We start from the raw sequence: 21997 nt of genomic DNA, 5'->3' as shown, positions 1-21997 counted from the left end.
CACTTCCACCGCTATTTCCGTTTTCGTTTCCAGTAAAATCGGTGGACAGCTGGCGCTATTTGAAATATAGAACTATAGAACGGATGGGCATATGGTACTGACAAGACATGTCCCAGAAACATAACGCTGCTGGGGATGTAATATCGTCCTGGTCGTAATCGGCATCTCAGCCCATCAAGAGAACTTGTTTATCGACCCCTTTACCGCCCTTGTCCAACTCAGTTTCTTGTAAGCGAACATAAGCTCTACTTCATGTTTCCAGTCGGATACATCTAGTAACCCTACTGCGGATGCTGGCTTTTCTTCGTGACGAAACATAGTGCTTCAAGCTTCTTGGAGGAGCAAGCTTGTAAATGTAAGTTACAGGATGATGGGCCATCCAAATACTTCTCTTTTAATAATGATGATCACAGCTCCATGTGATGTTGATTAGTCAATAATTTTCTGGTCCTGGTTTTAGGGGACACTTCGTTTGCTCTCGAATGGCGCTTGAATTTGCGTTTCCCGGTGGTTTATTTCCACTAAATGGCCAGTCAAGCCACGGTTTATTTTTGCGGCGTCTCCATATTCATCTCCTTTATGGTTTTTATAAGGGTTACCTACCTACCTAGCCCATTCCACACCCCTTTCAAGAAATCCGACGTGATCTTTCGGTTTCTGTTAAGGATTGTTTCCTTCGGGATTTCCCAGCCGGATAGTATCTATTGTCTTGTTATGGCTGTAGCCCGGTCACCGGCTGGTACTCTCGAATTGTTTCAGGGAGATACATTGTTCTCTTGGACGCCAGGCGGGAATCCATCCATCATAAGAGTGTCGTAATATTCGTAATTCAACTAGTTTGACTCCGATTATCACCTCTAAACGTTGGTGTCGGAACCTTCTTTTCTGTCAGAAGTCGTGTAGCCCAATGCCGCTTAGTACAAGACCCTTAACGGGTTGTGATCCCACGTCGCTCAAGAACTCATGCGTCGGGCAGACGGATAGACCTAGTATTTGTGAAGGCTACCCCTAGGACCAGATAGTGACCTTGTAAGATATATCCATTGAATAGGTGAATAGCCAGTCTCCGCAATCTTGTTTGCAGTTCAATTTCGAAGGTGTAAAGAAATTGGTAGAATACCTTGTCATTATGGTGATATATATACTACTTTCATCTGGGTAAGATGTCTCTAACGTTCTTATTATAGCACTAAATAACAACACAGATAAGACACTTGTGATCAAGGAATAAGTAGTGCGCAGTTATGGTATCTGGTAATCTGGTGTTTTGATATGTGATGGTAAACATGCCCAGGTAGCTACCCAGGCAGACATAAATAGAGAGAATACATGGGTGAGTGTTTGCTTGATAGCGAGTCAAATTCCTACCTGTATAACTCCAAATAAAATCAGGTACGTAAGAGTATATTCACTTCGATTCATGACGCCTACATAAGTGCCTACGTAAGTACCTACCTAAGGAGGTAGATATACAGTATTTATAACCTCCCTGAAGCTTCTGGCAAATAAGTCATGATCCTATTTCTTAATACACCAACTGGAACAGACATGTCAGCTGGTACGTACGGGAAACTGTGTATTAACGTTATTTTCCCTATTTGGCTTCATAGTTTATGTTAAGTTGGTCGAAATGGTTTCATGAAAGCTCATCTGCGCTTATGGTGTTAGATTCTTCTGAATAACATGTAATCCTTGACGTAGGATCAATTAAGCTCGAAACTGCGGCTGCTATTGATGTACTGAGTGCGTGTTCTTGATGGTTATAACCTCAGGGGGCCCTCATTCAATTGTACTAATTCCGGCAAATCCAAAGCGACATACCCGTGGTATTTTGAAAAACTCAGACAAGACAAGATTTCTAGTTTTCATTCCTGGAGTTATGTCCATAAGTTAGTGGCAAGCTCTAGTATTGCTCGTATTTGTGTTGTAATTATGGTGTAGACCGTGATGTGGGAGGACCCCCTTTTCATAAGGGGTTAGAAGGATTATCTGATTAGGAGAGCCCACGATAGTAAATAGAACTTTGTTGACTATTAGGCGTAATAATATACAGATATTTACAGTAGTATCTGATTAATGGGTTAAATAAGGCCATGTGAGTATTGAGTTGATGCCTATGCCTGAATGGTGTTTAAAATCAAAATTTTATTCACTGAATTCTTGACTTGTACTACTACTAGGACATAATTTGGGAAAGATGATGGCACGTTCCTCCTCTAGGTAACAGGCTGATAATAGATACCTTGAGGGAATACCATCATGTTCTATCCATGATTGATGCGGAGCGAGCCTACCGAGACTCGTCATCCTTCTGAACGATCTACCTGCTGGCCGGTATCCGAGTCGCGCGATTCCGGCTGTGGGCCGAGCACGTCAAAGCGTGGGAATCTAGAGAGGGCTTTGAGAGAAAGGACAAGGTAACAATCCATTCCGATTAATATAATTGTTCCCATTTCTCCTTCTAATGCAAACGAGCCTGTTGAAAATTTGCGGCTGGTCGTAACCAAGCCATTGGAGGGTTATCTAGCTCTGGAACATATGTTATGCAATGCAGAGGAGATGGTATGTTGCTTTTAGGATATTATCAGATTAATATAATATAGCCGTCTCCAATCCGGCCCCCGTCACTTCAACCGAGGAATGGATGAAGGGCTGGACGATGAGGCGAAGGCTTGGCGGACCGAAGGAATTGTCATTTTCTTCCCAGGGACGCGTCTCTAACCCCACAAACATCCTGCTGCACTGTCACCTTGATCTCTAATACCGTCGCCGTCGCCATCTTAATATACACAACCCTCTCTTTGCCGACAATCTAAGGAAAGATGACGAGTCATTCTAAATTCCACCGAACTAGCAAGTAGTCGATCACGAAGATCAGGCCTTCAATAGAGTAACCCCTTGGTGAGTACATACCTTCACCATGGGGAAAACGTGGTTTTAGGTACTTGAGGGCCTCAACGGAGGTTGGCGATGTTTTGTGCTGAGCACTGGACCAGTTGTCTAGAATCCAGAGAACTTCCTAATCCATGGTCCAGAAAATGGAAACAGACTATTCCGAGAAAATTGAACATGGGAATTGATGCAATGTTTCCTCTCGTAAAGACCTCTTTAGGTCTGACCGTCAATATTATATGCTGGCCGAGTTTTTCCAACCTCGTGTTGCTGTTCGTGCATATGAGACCACATATGGCCAGTCCAGCCTTTTCGAAGACGCCATGACGACTGCAGACGCAAATCTAAGCGGATATCTGCAATACCACTTCCATGAGTGGCTCCTAAGCGCAGGTAGTCTGCCGCCAAGGTAGCATCCGGATATATATTGAGTGTTCCTCAAATGGGCTGTCAACGCTCCGATCCGGGAACTATGTGCATTTTAATAGAGCTTTTTCTGTGGCATCACGCCTTCGCGGTATTCGCGTACGCGTGGCCTCAATTATTAAAGAACGTGTCCTCGCTGTTCGATCTCTTGGCTGAAGATCTATCGAGACATCCACTTCGCCTTGTCTTGAGCTAGGAACTCCCACGGCCTGAGAATTCGTTGTGCTCAGCCTTGACATTCGCTTTATATACGGAGTCATATCGTATCTTATCACAATGCGCTGGTGGAACGCCGTGATTGCGGCAGCTTGTGCCAGTCAGGCAGCTGCCCATGCAGGTTCAGATGATCTCCCTCATGGCGTCCCAAAGCTTGCAGGGGCTCGAAGATTCTTGTCAGAACTTAGAGGTAGAAGGAGGTGGGAAACGCAGCAGCAATCTTCACAGGCAAGGGCAACAGTTGAAGGCCCGGAAGAAGAGGAACGTCAAGGACGAAACGGTCTTGATAAACGTCAGAGAGGTGCTAGTAGATGTGGCGCGAATCGTGGAGAATGTGCGGAGGGTTATTGCTGCTCGGCCGAAGGGTTAGTCCCCATCTCGGACATCCGTTGAATGTACTGACGCCACAAAGCTACTGCGGGCAAGGAGAAGACTACTGTACTTCCCCTGACTGTCAAATCAACTACGGGCCAGCATGCGATGGCAACATACAGCCTTCTGGCGCAGACACGTCGACAATCCCCCGCTCAAAAGTTGGCAAAGTACAATATGGCGGCGTGGGTATTTACGACTGTGTAAATAATGGTGATATTGCCGTCACATTTGATGATGGCCCATGGGATTATACTAACGACCTTCTCGACAAACTTGCCGTATGTCATGCAACTTCCACGGGCTTCAAGCGCTGAGCTAACATGAATAAAGAAATATGAGGCAAAAGCTACGTTTTTCATTACTGGCAACAACCTAGGAAAGGGGCAAATTAATGACCCGGATTACCCTTGGGCTACCGTCATTCAGGTATGTCGTTCCATCTGAAGGGTTAAAAAGGATATACTTACCGGACAACAATAGCGAATGGCTGCCGAGGGCCATCAAATCGCGAGCCACACATGGTCACACGAGAACTACAGCCAATTAACCACGGCTCAGTTCAAAAACCAAATGATATGGAACGAGATTGCTTTAAACGACATCCTCGGTTATTTCCCTACTTACATGCGGTTCGTGCTTAACTCCTTTTTGAATAGGGGGCGTGAGTTAACTTGAACGTAGACCCCCCTATTCCATCTGTCCTGCCGGTTGCCAGACACAGCTGGCTAACCTCGGATATCACGCTGTCTACTTTGATCTCGACACTGAGGGATATCTGCACGATGACGCAAATGAGATCCAAACTAGCAAAGACATTTGGGACGATGCGGTAGACGGATCTAACCCGTGTGAAGATAGCTATCTCGAGATCGAGCACGACATCCACTACCAGACTGTCTACAACCTGACGGATTACATCCTCGAGTCCTTATTTAGCCATGGTTATAGGTCGGTTACAGTGGGACAGTGCTTAGGTGATCCTCCTGAGAACTGGTACCGCGCTGGCACAGGAACGGTCCCGGAGTATAACTTCACCATTCGCGCCCCAACCGGAACTTTCAGCTGCCTCACGCCCACGGCTACGTCCACCCGCCCAAGCGAACCGACGAGCACCTTGCAAGTAAGCCAAGACGGAAGATGTGGCGACGGGGTGACTTGTGCCGGGTCGACGTACGGAAACTGTATGTATATCCTAGCAATCTCCGTGACCGTAAGCTTAATAATCCCGGCCGCTAGGTTGTTCTCTTAATAGCTGGTGCGGTGCCTCGATCGACTACTGCGGCTCGAACTGCCGTCCCGAATTCGGCACCTGCTCGTCTGCGGACTCGCAGATCCCAACGAACCTCCCCCTCCCGAGCGGTCCAGGAACTACTACTATCCCGGATGATCCCCTGCCCACCACGAATACGGCTCCTGCTCCTACTAGCACGCAAGAAGTATCAGTCGACGGCAACTGTGGCGACGGAATCACCTGTGAAGGTTCGGAGTTTGGAAACTGCTGTTCAGTGTCAGTTAGCTCTCATCTTACCATTCCTCTGCCCAAATTGCTCGGGGTCGTGTTGTGGATGGTGTGGATTGGTTTCTAAATCCTGTGTTTATGAAACATGAATACCTATGGAAAATTCGACCGCTTATTTTCCAAAAAGAAGACAATTTTGCTAACACGATTCCATCGTAGAAACGGCTGGTGCGGATCGACAATTGACTACTGTGGCGAAGGCTGCCAATCAGCGTTTGGATCAGGATGCCAGGCAAGCGACCCATCACCACCTTCATCCCCTCCTCCTGTGACTACACTACCACCTACGAGCACCAGTGCGTCTTCACCATCATCTCCCACCACACCGCCATCCACTCCAGTGACACCTCCCCCGACAACCACCACCACCACAACAACAGCTAAGACGGGGAGCAGTAGTAGCAGTAGTAGCGAACCGAACGAAACCAAGACGTCGACATCGAAGTCGACCACTAAGAAATCCACGTCGAAATCTACTTCTCATTCAACCTCCCATTCCACTTCTCATTCTACGTCTCATTCAAGTAGCCATTCCTCCTCGCATAGCAGCTCATCGACGAAGAACTGACGGGCTGAGGCGACGCAGGGAAGCTAGCAAACTGTCATTACTGGGTGCGCGAGACTTCGATGAGTTGTTCGAAGGGGGATGGTGTAATCTAGGCCCCGAAAAGTATATAAAAACGATTGAAATTCAAAAGCAATAGAATGGCAGAGAACATCGTTAAGTCGTGACTGGATAACAGCCAGATATATATCACGAAGAGGATGTCATGGCAAGGATTTAGCGTGAAGTTGCTGTGATGAATTGCTAGCCGGCGGCGGGTCATTTTGTCTATCTACAAAGCCATATGAATGCTCTCGTTTCGTTTCCTTCTTTCAGTTCTGTCCAGCCAACTGAACTCCGATGCAACCCGTCGCGAAGAATGAATAATGATATGAGAAAAATACAACATCCCCTTTCCCCTACCTTCCTCGAGTGCCTAGCAGCTCTCTCCGACAGGACGAAACCCCATTACCTACTATAACCCGATAGCTTCAGCTTCAGCTCATTCATACCTCGAAACATCAAGATTCGCAAGACAGCGACAACAACAACGACGACGCAAAAAAAGGCAAGAAAAGCAAAAGATGAATGTAATAAATTCACTAATACTCCTCTCCTCCACCCTACCCGAAAGGCCCGTGAAATCCATTCGCCGGTTATCCGATTCTAAGCTGGGATATAATAATATGCTGTTGTATGACGCTGATTATGAGAGGAAATAAAAAAAATGACCTAGGACAAATCTGATTGATCGCGAAGTACTAGGTATGGTCGAAGGAATCCCAAGAATGCCGCGTGCCGCGGGAAACGTCTGATGAAAGAGTTGGCGCCGGGCTGAACCAATAGGTAGTTAGTCGTCAAGACCAATCCCTCTCCCCGTCTCTACGCCCGGCCCGCCACCGTTAGATGGGGGTTGGGATTGGGAGTTGGGAGTGGCAAATAGGGAGTCGATCTTGAAACTGTCGCGCTTTTCGTTTCATAACGCATTGCAGACAAAACCTGAAATCAGCCCGCGGGATTCCCACTCGTTACGCGAGATCTTAGGATATTTATTTAGAAACTAGGCTTTTCAATAAAAAAAGAATATGATGTATATGAATTGGATGTAAAAAAAAGAAGACGGTAAAATAAAATAAAGTAGGTAATAAATGGTAATAGGTAGATAGATAGGGAGTAGTTTAAAACCAAATGAATTGTATATTGTAAATGGTGAGTGAAGCCAAATAGAGACTTCTTCATTACGTCGTATGAAGTCGGATCGCAATTGTTTTTGGGTATCGTTGTAATCGTCATTGCCGCACACGAAGGAGAGAAAAAACGTCTAGATTTCTTGCACCCATATCTGTGTTGTTCGTTAGCAAAGTGAAGCCATAGATATATCGCAAATAGCAGATAGAGTGTTCGATGACAATAAAAAGAAAAGAAGGGGGAATAAAAACTCACCTCCAATTTCCCCATATCCAGCCTCTGCTTCCTCGCCTGCGACTTAACACTCATCATCACCATCTCCAGATCATCCTGGTCGCCCATCGTAATCATCTCGGCCGAGCCAGGCGAATCCTCGTCCTTGACCTTGAGCTTGAACCGGCGCCTCAGCCCGAACTTATCGCGGATCCGGTCCGCCAGGTCCGGGAACTCGACCGTCGTCGGCACCATCACGTACCGCACGTCCTCGGCGTGCACCTTGATCCGCACCTTGCGGATGTCCGGGCGCCGCGACCCGCCCCGCGACGACCCGCCCGCCACCGACGTGCCCGGGCGCCGGTTCGAGATCATCTCGAAGTCGCCCTCGTCGAACGAGTCGTAGTCGCTCGCCTCCTCCTCTTCCTCGATGTACCTTGCCTGGTTCCTTCGGCTCTGCGATTTGCCTCCCCCTCCTCCTCCATTGCCGCTGCCGTACATATCGTACACGTCGTCCGGGTACCCGTCGTCCTCGTTCCTCGAGCGCCGGGTGCGGGGCCCGTCGGCCCTGGAGTAGGACCGCTGGGGCGGTGACCGGGCCTCGGACATGGCGCGCGAGGGCGCCTTGCGCTCGCTCTGCGGCGAGCTGGTCTTGTCGTAGCGGCTGCTCTTGCCCGTCTCGGGGATATTGAGGCGTGCCGGCATCGGCTTGGGCCCGTTGCGGACGGACGCGCCCCGGCTCATCGTCGACGCTGGCTTGTCGTTCTCGGGCGGCGGCGTCGGCGGGAACGCGTTGCGGCTTGCCGGCGGCTCCGACTGCTGCCTCCTGCTCTGCAAGCCCGGCTTGACCAGGTTCGTCGCCGCGAACGAGAGGTTCTCCGTCGGACGGTCGTCCTTCTCGGCGGCTCTCCCCGCGTTCTTGATCTCGGATCCGGCGAAGCCTGTGAATGCGTTCGCCCTGTCGGAGGCGGCGACTAGGCGGGCCTTGCCTAGGTAGTCCTTGGTCTTCAAATTTCGCACCTTGGCTTCGTTGGGTCGGTATACGACGCCGACGGGGATGGAGAATACGGTGTAGCCCTATCAAGTGTCAATTTAAGCTTGCTCCATGAATTGGTGATTATAATGAATATAATCAAGTAAAACATACCTCGGCCTCTTCCCTGATAGCCTCGTCGATGACATTGTGATCCTCTACCACCTTCTCCTTCACTGCATAATTCAAGTCTTGTAAACCCGCCTCCTTTTGCTGTAGATAGATATAGCAGAGACCTCTGTTGAACAAGACCTCGCAAGAGTATAGCTTGAAAAGCAGACCCAACTGCGCATAATCGATCATCGTGTTGCCTCGGAGATATAGCAGGGTGTCGTTGAAATTCGCTAGCGCCTCTTCGAAGTCGCCTAGTAAGAAATTCGACACTCCTTGCTGGAAATAGGCCACAGCCAGGTATTGATCTAGTTGGATTGCCCTCTGGTAGCATTCGACCTAAAGAGAGAACCGTTTAGCAACCCATAAACCTCAATCGTCTGAGAGTATATATCAGCTTACAGCTTTTTCGTGCTCTCCTAGCGTCGCATGTATAACACCCATGTTGAATAGGATCTTGGACGTATCCGAAATGCCGTCGAACTCTTTGAGCGCCTCCTCGAACTCATTGTTGTCATACCGGCTCAGGGCCGATACCCACGTTTCTATTTCCTTGAGCGGAAGTTAGCATTGCAATCCCATATCCTCGACCGGGCCCACCGCCCTCCCATGACATAGCTTTAACCTACCTGCTTTAGAGACATCTTGTCGCCGGGATAGGCCTTTAATTAGTACCAATTGCTTTGTCCAGAAAGCAAAGGTGGGAAAGGCCGTTTCCTTGCGGCGATTCTAATGCCGTCGAATTTTCGAATATCCTCTCTTCTTCTTTTCTCGATTAAAAACCCCAGCTCAACCTCGACTGTTGAAACTTGACTTTTGGTGTTTTGGTTTCAAAAACCGTCGTGCTACTAATTTTTGGTTGTGCCTTAATATTGGAAAGCTTCCCTTGCTCTCTATCGCTCTGCTAATAATAGTCTCGGGCTAGTTTGGGCGGCTCGCCTTGCTTTGCGACTAATTGACAGCTGACGCTCGATCCTTTTCGCAATTGAATTCACTGTGGTATTTGCCTAGCTACGATCCAACGGTCTTGCTTAGGATTGGGCGGGCGTCTTGGGGTTCCTTGGGGGCGGGTTGTCTGTTGGTGCAGGGACACGACAAACTTGCAGCTCTTTTGTGGCAGGCAAAGTGCAAAAAAGAACGAGGTCGGGGGGTAGAAGGGTGGATGGTGGGTTAGATATGTAGGTACGGATGCACGAACGGCCACGAGCCAGCAGGGTGGGCCTTTAGGATATATCGGAGAACGACAGGACCAGGAAAATTAAGTAAGACTTAGGTATATCAAAGTCGGGGCCAGCTTTGGGAATATCCTTCTCTCTTTTCTTTTCTTCCCACTGCAAGAAACTGCAAGGAATGGATTAGGTCGGTGATGAGAAGGGTGGACTTGCAGCTCGGGTGAGGAGTTAATGAGTGGATGAACGACAACGAAGCCAGCGCGTACAGAAGAACTAAGAGTGGGCAGAAGGCGGAAAAGACAGTAAATGGTCGAAGAGGGACGGAGGGCCTTGTGGTGCCAAGGTAAAAAGCATTGGACGGGAAAAGATCAGAGTCGGAACTTCGCTCTGGCTTCTCTGGGAATCATGCAGTATGTATGGGCGACGTATGGACGGTAGCTACGTACTTACTATGCCCGTACCGTCGTGTACATTCCCATACATTCCCATTCGCAGTGACTCTGACCCCGTCCGCTCTGCGATTGTGATGTAGCTGGAGTGGATACGGAGTACCTCTTTGCGGGCAGCCAAAACGACGATGATGCTAACCAGGGTTAAGACCGACTTAGGGAGAAACAGGGGCAGGGGTTCGCTCAGCCGAGGGCTTGGGCTTGGACTACGGCCTGGGCTTGGGTGAGGAGGGGCACTGAGCGCCAGCTATTCATCCTCTACTTTTACTTCCTTCCCTTTGACAATACGTAGTTAGGGACAAGGAGGCTGGCGATCAGAAAAGCTGTCATCCAACCCGTCGTTCGACCTATCATGACTGAAGTCAAAGTGTAGGATCGCCTCATAGAACATGTTGGCAACGAAAGGCCTACCGCAAAACGGCCTCCTTCCTCGAACAAGCGCGCAAAGTCGCCCTGCGGTAACTCCTTCGCGGCATAATACATCAATCTTGGCCGCCTGGATTCTAGACGCCGATACGAGATTATTGTACGACTTCAAAGCGTCGTAAAGTTGTTTATAGAACAGAAGGATGGCGGATGAGAAGTCCAGGAAGCAGTATTGCCTAGGCGCAAAGCCAACCAGGCCACTTGGTCATAGAATTGATTCCTCCTTCAACCCCTCGGCCGACTATTGCCAATTCGTTTTCCTAATCCATCATCACGGAGACCCCTAAGACCCCTAAGACGCTAGGTATAGATGGTCATATATGGCCATATACTCTCCATTTGTTTAAGATGATTGAAGGTAACGGTAGAAGGAAGAAACGTATGTTCAATTTCCTGATTCTTGGGTATGTTCGAACTTGTGATTACTACTTCGTGGAGTGGTGAACATCCGTAATACAGTGAATATAGTTGTCGATATTGTCGATATTGTTCTCATTTGGCTCATTTGGCCCTTGGGGTTGCAACATGGAACAAGGGGGGCTGGCCTCTCCTCATGCAGAAAGTGTTCCAAAATGCAGAAAAATGCGGTTTAAGGGGGAATGATTGGTTGGCCTGTTTGACGAAATTCAGAGCGGCCCCACAGCGTCCGACTCCAAGCGTTTCCAAGGGCGCCTAAAATCTGAATCGTAAAGTACACTTAGTAGTACTATGTAGTATGGGCATAGTAGGCATAATTCCCTTCATAAAGTCGGGAAGTATCCAGGTACCTATCAAGGCAAGGTAGCAATTATTGTGATGCCTTCGAGAACTTTCCCCAAGGACCAATCAACACCTTCTTTCGATCCTCGAGGTGTCTAAATGCTCATGTGACAATGCGTCGTCCCATCTTAATCCTGGAATGAAGAATTTGTGCCTATCGTCGTTCCTCTCTTTTACCCCAATAGGATTCTTAGGATTATATCTACGCGCCGGCAAGTCCTCTAGCTAGTATCGTCAGCACTAGGTATTCGTCACTCGCAGTAATGCGATGTGACATGTTCGTGAGATAAGATTATGTAGGAATTAGCGATATAAGCAAATGCGCCCTCGCAATCGTTGCCGATTGCTTGCTTGATGCCCGTCAGATCTTTCCACATGCCTCGTCAAATCCCCGAATCATCAGTGCATAGGTACGTAGTATGTATGCTTCTTATTGTCCGTTCCAATGCTTCCCAAAATCCATCTCATCGTGATAGCGTACCCAGCTACCCGACCCTTGGACGGCTTTACATCAGGTACCGAACTTGAGATTGGTGTGAGACAAACATCACTTGCGAGTACGTACTCGAGATCTGGAACTAGCATCGTAGTGTGTTACGAAACTCGCTTCTCCCCAATGCGTTTGAGGCGGTTTTCCCTATTCAATAGCTTTTCAGATCTGATCCCGCCCAATTTGACCAGGGAGTCCACGTTAAAGCAAGCGCAGTCGGTGCGCCCGCGCATGCGCATGAAGGAAAGACTTTTCTAGCTCGGCAGAAGCGACAGGGAGCTTGTTTGATAACCATCAAACCTCGAAGTGTTCGCGTCTTCCAAGCCCCTGGACCCACGGCATCTGTGATCGAACCTCGCTAGCGGATCAGATCCTCGGGAGAGCCTCAACTAGCTTCAGCATGGCTCCGAGAGAGATTCTCGCCATTGACGTTTTGAAAATCGAAACCAGAAAGATTCCTTATCGATCCTTTAAGCCTTACTGAGCCCTACTGAAGATAATGTGTGTATTGGGTGTTTTCTCGTCCTACTTTAGTTAGAGACATGTCATTCGGGGCTTAACGCTTGTTGATCCTTCGCCTGCGGGTAATATCTGATGGGCTAAAGTGACTGCATATTCCCTGCAGCATACGTGCACCGGCAGGTACCGTAACTGGGTTTCCGTTTTCCTGTATGTTTGAACTGATCTCTTTGTCTCATTCCACGTGTTTCCGGTCACCACTAAGTGGGACTTCGACCCTGCTGCGACAGGGCGCGGTATTGAGAGATTCGAACTATGTAACATAATCCGCGCACACGTGTATTTTACACTTAAGTAAAAGATGAAATACATACCTGAGTACGTGTCCTAAGGTTATCTGAGCCTTAAGTTCACGATCTAGATCCGTCGCTTTGGATCAAAGTGCTGACGACTTTCGTTCGCTGTGATCAAGATCAAGCAAGGAATAAGCAGTGCGGGATAGCCAGACTTCCTATTAACTTTACCTTAATCCCCAGACCCCGTAGTCTCTAGCAATGCTTGGTGGCTGGGGTTCGGGAGTTAACGGCGAAGCTAGACTCTTAATCCTACGTCTTGTCAGACTTGGCTTTGGAGAAACCCCTACCCACGAGTCCCTCTAGTGAAAAGAAGTCGAAGATCTGCCATTATTCGCATGTCTTTTCTCCACGATCACCTTCGACGCTCTGCCGACGTTAGGCCAGAGGAGGGCCGGGGGAGCAATGGCCGTTGAAGGCTTCATCTCGTCTATGTTTCGTTTGGTTCATTGGACGGTAAGTGGCTTTTGTAGGAACGGCATCCCAACGAGGCAATTCTTGGCGGCGATTTATCATGAGATCTGGACTAGGGGATGGCAGTGGTGCCACCGTGGGTCGTTGTATCGTGCCATCAAGTAATCGACATCACGCGATTCTATAAAGCTCTTCTGGGCAACAGCTCGGCATTGTTATCCCGAAGCCCCTGGACGTGTTTGTATTGATGAGGAGTGTTTCTTATCCAAATAAATCGAATGACACGAGTAAGGCAGACCTATGTCGGACCTGTCATTTGATTCAATGTAACCTCGTCCAATGTCTGTCCTGTAAGAGGCTAAGAGCATACCGAAATGTTAGAATGGATTGCCGCTAACAATGTAATACTACGACGGATCGCGCCGCAATGAGTTGCTGTGCGTTGCGATCGGGATGGAAATGTAAGACAAGTCCCTGAATTTCCCTGCATACCTTCATGAACTATTTGGGAAGCAAGAGGACCCTTAAGGTCGGCATGTTCGAAGATGTCTTATTCGATGAGGGAACGGACTGAACGCTGATAACTTTGATGGGAGATCCTTATTCTTCAAAACGCCTTGGCGATCCGGAATCGTACCGAACTACTCCAAAAATTAGATCATACCCTTCTTAACTTCGTCTTTTCTTTCCTCCCAAAGTGTCTTCCCGGTGCACGAACACACCGTCTTATCGTTGTCCCACATCCCAGCACTTCGCGCAATGACGCCGACGACTGTGTTTTCATCGTTCTTCAACTCTGCTTCCGCAACCCCTTCGTGTTGTCTAGAGACAACCATTGCATGTCCGATAACTTCCCAAACCTGAAAGGGGTGGTCTAGAAACGTGGCGCCTCGACCATCACTCCCAACTTGTACAGTACCGAGGATACCACGAGGTTGAGTCGTGCCGCTTCCACCTGCCCATACCGGTCCCGTAGATGTAGCGCCAAATTTCAGGTCGCCGTATTCTCTGATGCTGGCCGCATATGTTCCGGGGGTAACGCCACGGACGGTCAAATCTATGAGAGTTGTCGTAGGAGAGACCTGCACCATACGAGCTAAGCCCCTGACCTCCCTGTCACTTGCTCCTGATCCTTCTGTAGACGCCTCTGGAGCAGAAGCAGGCACCAACTCCTCACCACCCTTCTCGTTGCGGTGATACGTCTCGAGAATGCATACAGCTGCGCCTGAAAGGATTTCAGTCAGATAGCTGATTGAGGTGTCATCCCAAATTTAGGAATTCCGGCAATCCGGCAACGTGGGGGGACGTGTAAAGCGTGTGAATTAGGGATGAAGTTAGAACAGGGTCTGCTCAATGCGGACCAAAAATAATGGCCGATTCTTTGCATAAACGCGAGCTCGTAAAGTCCAACCAGTACGAGAGGAAAACACAAATTTCCACTCACCGTTTGATGCACCCGATCCTCGCAAAATAGCATCCCGGCCTGTGGATTCAATGGCACTTACAATCGCAGACGGCGCAGCTATTCATGACAAGGTCATATTAGCCCAACACGGCACCTCTCGAGTGAAGAATTTCCCGAGACGAGACGAATCAAGTCTCTCGTTGATAAATTCCTCTCTTACCAGTCCCCTCGACTGTTACGAGCTGATCCTTCAGATTGGCTTCGACCTTGGTAATGCCGTCGAGATTATACAGCGCATCAGAAATTGACTTGACGCAACCATCACAAGTCATCGACACGGCGAATAAGGTCTAGAATTTGCGTTGTGTTCTTATCAGCTCATAATTCTATACTCTATTCAATATCATTCATCCTTTTTTCCTTTCAAAGCTCTCATATCCCTGTCTACGTACATATCTAGGTATGTACGCAGGTAAACGTGTAAGCGTGAAATATGAACATAGAGAAACTAACCTGGAAAGGAGTCTTGACTTGATTCTGAATCGCCATCTTATCTTGTGTGGCGACGGGATTCTTCTTTGTATAGGACGATGTCTCTCGCCGGTTGCGATGAAAGTAGGACTCGGTAGCAAAACCAAGGCAGAAAAAACCAGTAGATGTTGCAAAGGAGCGGAACGAGATACCGTGCAAATATCTCAGCATCATACGAATAGAGGGGCTAAGAGGAAGGGGATTTCATGATACTGATCACATATTATGGACATATATGGAATAGACTGGAAGCCGTTCACTTACACGATGAGAATCCACATTTTTTCTAGTCGAGAAACCAATAATGTAATAACGCAGCTTCCTGCTTTGAAATCCATCCACGCAATTGTCCCCTCATCCCGCTCCTGCGAGTTCGGTCTTCGGCGCTCGAGACTTGCGTCACTAGTGAGGGGCATTTTCCTTACCTAACTCACTCGGTTATCGATAAAGTTGTAGAAACTCGGTAGCTACCGAACACGTGATTTTCGAATATCGAAATTCTGCTATCGCTCTTTAACATTGACCAATTCAAAATACCTTCAAATCACCAATTCGACGACGACAACGTGCCATTGCACCAAGACAACGGCACTCACGACCGGCATATGATCACCTAGCCAAGACACCCTAAAACAAGACCCCGCATCTGCGACGACGAGGGGCCATAGCTCCCTCGAGAGCCGTCAGTCGTCATGTCGCAAACCATCGGGCTGGTAAGCTACCCGTCCCCTACGACATAATTTAGTATACCTAGCAAAAAGCTTCTTCGCTAACCCCCTTCCGAAACAGACGAAGCTAGCGTACTCGCGCGCATGGCACCACATCTCCGCAGCGACGCCGCACCCGACGCTCTCGACGCAGCCGAACGTGACGCCGCCGTCGCTGGGGCGCCTGGCGTCGCGGATCGCCGTGATACTGATGGGCAAGCACAAGCCGATCTGGGACCCGTCGACGGACTGCGGGGACTACGTCGTCGTCACGAACTGCGCGGCGCTGCACGTCACGGGCCGCAAGATGTGGCAGAAGACGTACTACCGCCACAACACTCGCCCGGGTTCGCTGCGCTCCGTCACCATGGACGTGCTCATGGCCAAGCACGGCGGCGCCGAGGTCCTGCGCCGCGCCGTAAGCGGCATGCTGCCCAAGAACAGGCTTCGCCAGAAGCGCATCGCCCGCCTCAAGGCCTTCGAGGGCGACGCTCATCCGTATAAGAAGAACCTTATCCGCTTTGCGGGCGTGCCCGTGGGGAAGGAGGGCTGGGTCGAGGCCGTTAAGGAGATTAGGCGGGCGGATGTAGAGAGGTTATAGGGTTAGGGGGTTTGAGGAGGAGTCGAAGATGAACAAAAGAATAAAAAAAGAGTGGAAGCTGGATTCGGGACGGCTCAAGGCACCTAGACGGCAGTAACTGCTAAGTAAAAGCTTGGCTCCGTATATCTGCCCTGTATCATATTGTGCATGCATATAGTGAAAGCATCTCATGACAAACATTATGGAAAATTACCATGAACCTTGGAAGTACTAGTAAGATTGGGCATGTTGGTGGTCTCAGTTACAATAGAACGAGAGTGTCTATAAGGAAGGTGGGTAAGACTAGACTCGGGCTACATGAGAAGCACATTGGCAATAGACGAAACAAGGCGGTTCAAAGACGAGGAAGTTGAACTTTGAATGCTTTTCTTATTTTTAAGTGGTATATAGCTACTATTATTGGGGAAATAGCCCGTCCTATGATGATAATGCAGTCATTGGGAACCCGACTAAAAGCCGCTTCCCTACAAATTCCAATTTCAAAAAGTCAAGGATAGGCTCACTCGAACGCCGGAGACATGATACAAGATACATGAGAATGACGCCTATGATCGCGAGACCTCGACCTTGATAAGACCGTTGGGGTTGGTCTGGGGAGCATACACTTCGGCATCCTTGCCAGTGTTTTTGAGACCTTTGTGCCATGATAAATCTGCGAGGTTGAATACGGTTAGAAAGTCTTGTATGTGGAAGAGGCGGCTGGTGAACAGTGAAGCACTTACCGACTTCAAAGTAATGCTTGTTAGGTAGTGCGTAAGTGACCGACTGAGTTTCCGGCGCAGCATCGAGGATCTGCTCCGACATCTTGTACATCGTGTTCTGGACCGAAGGACTGCTCTCTTCCGCAAACGTCTTCATCGTAATCTTGCGAGCGTCTTCCCAGGCCTTGTCGAACTGGGCCACCTGCTTCTCTACCGCCGCCACGTTTGGTAAGGTATTCCACTTCCAATTGGCGTCGACGTCCGTCGACAGAATACGGTCCCAGGTTTCCTGGAGAGTCGTGTATTCATCTCGGACAAATCCGTGGAAAGCCGATCCCGTGCTTTTCAGCACAAGTAATCCGGCAATACCGCTTGTGATTTCAATTCCCTGGCAGGTAATGCGGGCTTCCACGTTGCGAGTCTCCTCGCCGTCGCGGTAAAAGCTGTGGGGGTGCTCCTTTCCGTCGATGACCATGCGAGTCCATCGTTTGACGACGATGTTGACGTTGGCGGCGCTGATGTGGGCATATGTGTCTAGGAAATGCTGGCCTAGAATACTAGCATACAGCTCCGGAGGGTTTACCGGGTGTTCCTTGGCTTTGATGTATATAGTGTTTTTGATGGAGTCCGTGGCCACGACGACGCTGTTGTCCGCCACCGTGTACGACGTCTCAATCGCTCCCTCGAGGAGACAGCATACGGTCATTTCCGTCACCGTGTGCGTGCCCGACGCCTCGTCTTTGTGGACCTTGTACACGCGGACATTGTCCTTTCCGTAGCGAGCTGCTGATACGACAGGCATGGTGTATAGTAGTTATAGGTAATATTATGGTATCCGCAGAATTATTAAGGAGTTTTATTTCTTCGCCTTCCCCTTCGCTTCTGGAGCAGAGTTGGGAATTCCGTGAAAATTGATGTCCGAGACCCTTTAAATGCAGAGAATCCTGTTTTATAGAGGCTGGCCCAGTGTAACGTGATGCAATGTTGGAAGATGAATCTATCCTGTGAAATCACAATTTAAACAAGACGAGACGAGACAACGTGGATGAGAAGAGAGCCAGGAGAACAAATACAAGAGAAAAGAAAGAGTCGTGAATCACTAATCGAGTCACTCTTATGAATCGAGGAGAAAAAGACGCATGCGAATAAGGGAAATGGAGATAGCAATCTCTTGCGTATTTATATTCACCATACATTGGATTCGGAACTTGGAACCATGTACCTCGGACCCCTAAGTTGGAGATAGCTTTTCTCGAAGTCACCAAGTTACCAACGAAGCCACTACCGACCCTCCACTCCAAGTCGAGCTGCATACACTCAACCTAATCATGGTTCGAATGGGGACGCAGGGGCGTAGGGGCGTGACAGGCGGACGCAGAGACGCGAATACTAGGTACGTAAAGTGAATTAAGGGTCCTAAAACAATGGCTAGAGATGGCTAGGAATGGCTAGGAGTCCGTAGCTTGGCTCTTCTGCAGATCGGAAAGCGCCTGTGGCGGGTGCATACAAGAATGAAATCCCAAGCTTCGCTGCTCACCGATAGGAAGAGAGAGAGAGAGAGAGAGAGAGAAAAGAGGCTTACCAAAGTACTTACCTTTTACTAGAGAATAGGTAGATGAGGGAAGTACATGACAGTGTAGTGATGAGGTAGGTGGTTGTACAAGAACGGCGACGGGTATTAGAGAGGAGGGGAGTTCCCAGTAAAATGGACCCAGTTAACGAGCTCCGGATGGGTCTAAAGCGTCAAAGATTGCCGCAAGCTCCCCCAAGTTTCTCCAATGATAATTCGATACCCAATTTAGCGGCTCGTTACACCTTACGGAGCCCGCCGACGTCCCTAAATCGATATATAACCTCCTACCGAATTCGGTACTCAGCTACCCTTGCCCGCTACAAAACACATCATGTAAGTCTATCCGTGGATCTCTCTTCGGCCGCCGATAAAGATACCTACTTGCTATGTACGTTGCTAGGTAATTATACGGAAAAGAGGCTGGGTAATGATCTAATGGCCTTTTCTGATCGTCCAGATGATAATTCAATCTTTACCTAAGCCATGATTCTTATCTGAATCTAGCCCTAAGAATATATATAAAGGCGGTCCGGACTCCGAACTCTAGATCTCCACGTAAAATCGTGTCATTTCAAAGGGGTAGGACATATTCGACAAGGACAAGAGAACCCATGACTTCCTACTTGCCCAGCCATGTAGGTCATCATCATTCGCCCAGGCTGAGGGGTAACCTTGATGAATAAGATTGCACACGTAATGTACCTTGATATCTACTGGGCTCTTGTGCTAGCTGAACCTGTCATTAGAGATGTCTCGACTCTCGATGAGTCGGAGTCGATGAGAGGTAAGGATGTGATATCTGACTGGCGAATAACCGGTGAGCAAAACGGTAAGCCGCTTCAGCTGGATCTCATACGTCTTAGCTAAGCTAAAAAACCCATACTCAGACTATTATCGCCCGATGGACACGTAAGGAGTCTCTAAGACGATAGAAGCGGCTCAGCACAGACAGCCGGACAGCTGGCTTTACGTCCGATTCTTTGCTAAGGAAATAATTAAGTCCGAGCCCGTTGAAGGACTTAAGATAAATGTAGTCGACCTCATGTTGAAGTACTACGTCTATCCGACTCTGCTCATGTCATGACATGGATTTAGAAGCATCTGCCCTCGAATTGCCCAGGTTCAACCAACTTTCGATACGGTGAATGCCCGCCATCATCGAGGAAAGCCTGATGAATATATCAAAATTCACAACAGGATGTCCCTGAAGAATTGGGACTAAGTTGCCAAGCTAAGTCATATATGATGACTAAATATAGAACAGTGGAGGTTGAAGAAAGGGTATGCAAGGACGATGAAATTCGGGTCATATCGAGTTGCTGACGCCACCACCGTTTCGTTTCAATGAACTATATTTCAACTCTTTCCTATATGAGAGCATTTAGGAATCTGATTTGCCTTGAAACCTACACTAGCTAAGGCTGAGCGATTCGAGTTAAATGATTTACATGGTATACGGGATCTCAGAGCTGACAGCCCTCGCCATCAACGACCCGCAACTCGGCTCCTCCTTTGCGTCTATTTCACCAAATTTCCCAACCGGGAGCTTGTGCCATGTCAATTCTTTGAAGACTATTTACCTAAACATTGCAAACCAAGACATTTGCTGATGCCTTTATACGCCTTCAACCGACCTCAGAGATTAACTTCGTGTCACGATCCGTCAGCATCTAATATCTGAAATCGCGATCGACCTTCGATTGCCTATTCCTCTCTTGCGGCTGTCATATTGAAAGAATGTCGTCACTTCAGTATGGACGTCTAGGTATATAAGTGTTGGGACATCTGGGGTAAATGGTGATGAATTATCGAATGTTGTCTTCCACCACACCCATTTACTTCACATAAAAGGAGCAAAGCCCATTACTACCATGTATACCTCTAAGATCGTAGCATTTGCACTTCTGGTGCAAGGCATGCTTGCCGCCCCAACTACTACCCCGACCTTCAAGAACCACGGTACTTTGTCTGGTTGGGACGGCGTCAACCACGAACACAAAGGCACCGTAACTCAAGTCAGTGACCAATCGTACAAGCCGGACACGTCGATCAAGGTGGTTCAGATATACGACTCCAGTTACACCGGAAGATACCACTCGGAAGTGTACAAGAAAGACGTTTACAAGGTCGGCGACGATGGATTCTACGGCTTCGCATTCAGGCTAGACCCGAATTGGGACACCTCTCACGGGCAGTCCTACAACATCGCGCAGTTCATCAGCAACCTCGAGGACTCGCCGGAGAACACGTGCAAGGACAACTGGATCCCCTCGGGTATGATCTGGTTGGAGAAGGATCAACTCTATATCCGCAGCAAAGGGGGAAACATGTGCAAGAGCACGCTGAAGAAGTACAAGATCGGAACTGTCAAACCGGGCCAATGGCACCAGGTGGTCCTCCAGGCGAAGTGGAGGAGTGACGCCACGGGCTATTACAAGGTCTGGTTCGACGGCAAGCAGGCGTTGGAGGAGTCCAACATCATCACGACGTACGACGACAGCAGCAAGAAGTACGGTTTTCAGTTCCGCACCGGTCTATACGCGAATGGCTGGCACGACGACAAGAAAATGGAGGGAACCCAGGGAACTCGCACACTCTGGGTTGACGAGATTAGCGTTGGAACCAAGTATGAGGATGTGGTCCCCAGCCAGAAATGATCGTGAGGTGATTCTGAACTGCTTTGTATATTCTTTTATATCCTTCTTGTCTATAGTTTGACTAAGCCATTATACATATTTAGACTCAATGTTTCGCTGAGAAGAATGTCTCTGATATACATACATACCATGATCGGTTATTTTTATCCATGTTTCTAAGTGCTGGGTATTCTCAAGAAGGAGCCCCATAAAAGTTGGCCTGTAGAGGTTAGATCTAAGCTTAGTGTTGGCTTTCTAAGAACCGGCATTCGATAGAGATGCCTTGTATGGAGAAAAGAAATATGGTAAACTTGGAATGTTCAAAGGCTTCTTCATACTACAATAGTACTAACTCCTTAACAGGTAGAGAACACCCTAATCGTATCCCAAGCATCCGACTGTTCTTTCTTGGATCTTGATAGCCTAAACCTGGCATACACGTATAACTGACTGACCAATAGGAGTTACATATCGATGAGCTATGAGATGCAGCCCTAGACTGGAGAGAACACTTATGTAATCCTAGGGCCTAGGGTGGAGTTTAACTTTAACTGTGAGAACGTTTACCTAATCTAAAACATTAAACTCCGTGAAACTGTACCTAGATTTTTACAAGTCATACTAGATTAAATGTATATAAACTCGCTTCCATCTTTTAAGGTTTCTAGAAATTACTTTATTTTAAGAAAAGGACGATATGCTTATCGTAATATATGACAATAGAACCGCAGAAGAGATAGTGGAAGTTCCAAGGTTCTGTTTAGTTGGGGAAAGGTCCAGTCGTATTGCTGCCCTCCATATTTG

At 48.3% G+C, this 21997-nt stretch overlaps 6 protein-coding genes across 6 annotated transcripts; 3 read left to right on the top strand and 3 right to left on the bottom strand.

The window, feature by feature from the left end:
* Nucleotides 1–3407: 3407 nt before the first annotated feature.
* Nucleotides 3408–6150, top strand: F4807DRAFT_266028 (uncharacterized protein). The gene is made up of 8 exons (XM_047994531.1): nt 3408–3899; nt 3947–4187; nt 4240–4335; nt 4390–4538; nt 4591–5090; nt 5146–5416; nt 5588–5660; nt 6015–6150. The coding sequence occupies exons 1-8, from the start codon at nt 3595–3597 to the stop codon at nt 6021–6023; spliced, it is 1644 nt and encodes a 547-aa protein (XP_047857976.1). The 5' UTR covers nt 3408–3594; the 3' UTR covers nt 6024–6150.
* A 723-nt stretch (nt 6151–6873) lies between these two features.
* Nucleotides 6874–9781, bottom strand: F4807DRAFT_265964 (uncharacterized protein). Its single transcript, XM_047994529.1, has 5 exons — nt 9147–9781; nt 8920–9069; nt 8521–8856; nt 7416–8450; nt 6874–7314 (listed from the first exon to the last, which is right to left on the bottom strand). Exons 1-5 carry the CDS (start codon nt 9159–9161, stop codon nt 7294–7296), a joined length of 1557 nt encoding a protein of 518 aa, XP_047857975.1. The 5' UTR covers nt 9162–9781; the 3' UTR covers nt 6874–7293.
* A 3320-nt stretch (nt 9782–13101) lies between these two features.
* F4807DRAFT_265982 (Cu,Zn superoxide dismutase-like protein) lies at nt 13102–15352 on the bottom strand. The gene is made up of 5 exons (XM_047994530.1): nt 14958–15352; nt 14665–14794; nt 14484–14561; nt 13532–14258; nt 13102–13397 (listed from the first exon to the last, which is right to left on the bottom strand). The coding sequence occupies exons 1-4, from the start codon at nt 15147–15149 to the stop codon at nt 13693–13695; spliced, it is 966 nt and encodes a 321-aa protein (XP_047857974.1). The 5' UTR covers nt 15150–15352; the 3' UTR covers nt 13102–13397; nt 13532–13692.
* A 315-nt stretch (nt 15353–15667) lies between these two features.
* Nucleotides 15668–16283, top strand: F4807DRAFT_456798 (ribosomal protein L13; the record flags this gene model as incomplete). The annotated part of the gene is made up of 2 exons (XM_048000935.1): nt 15668–15688; nt 15765–16283. 2 exons carry the CDS (start codon nt 15668–15670, stop codon nt 16281–16283), a joined length of 540 nt encoding a protein of 179 aa, XP_047857973.1.
* A 362-nt stretch (nt 16284–16645) lies between these two features.
* On the bottom strand, nt 16646–17890 carry F4807DRAFT_265933 (uricase). The gene is made up of 2 exons (XM_047994528.1): nt 17006–17890; nt 16646–16935 (listed from the first exon to the last, which is right to left on the bottom strand). The coding sequence occupies exons 1-2, from the start codon at nt 17784–17786 to the stop codon at nt 16829–16831; spliced, it is 888 nt and encodes a 295-aa protein (XP_047857972.1). The 5' UTR covers nt 17787–17890; the 3' UTR covers nt 16646–16828.
* Nucleotides 17891–20298: 2408 nt separating this feature from the next.
* Nucleotides 20299–21845, top strand: F4807DRAFT_265905 (polysaccharide lyase family 20 protein). Its single transcript, XM_047994527.1, has 3 exons — nt 20299–21221; nt 21298–21498; nt 21557–21845. The coding sequence occupies exon 1, from the start codon at nt 20429–20431 to the stop codon at nt 21212–21214; it is 786 nt and encodes a 261-aa protein (XP_047857971.1). The 5' UTR covers nt 20299–20428; the 3' UTR covers nt 21215–21221; nt 21298–21498; nt 21557–21845.
* The last annotated feature ends 152 nt before the right edge of the window (nt 21846–21997 follow it).

This window comes from Annulohypoxylon truncatum (genome assembly GCF_022578515.1).
Source record: "Annulohypoxylon truncatum strain CBS 140777 unplaced genomic scaffold F4807scaffold_4, whole genome shotgun sequence".
Classification (NCBI taxonomy): domain Eukaryota; kingdom Fungi; phylum Ascomycota; class Sordariomycetes; order Xylariales; family Hypoxylaceae; genus Annulohypoxylon; species Annulohypoxylon truncatum.
Note: the sequence above shows the minus strand (reverse complement) of the source record. Positions and strands in the feature narration are given on the sequence as shown.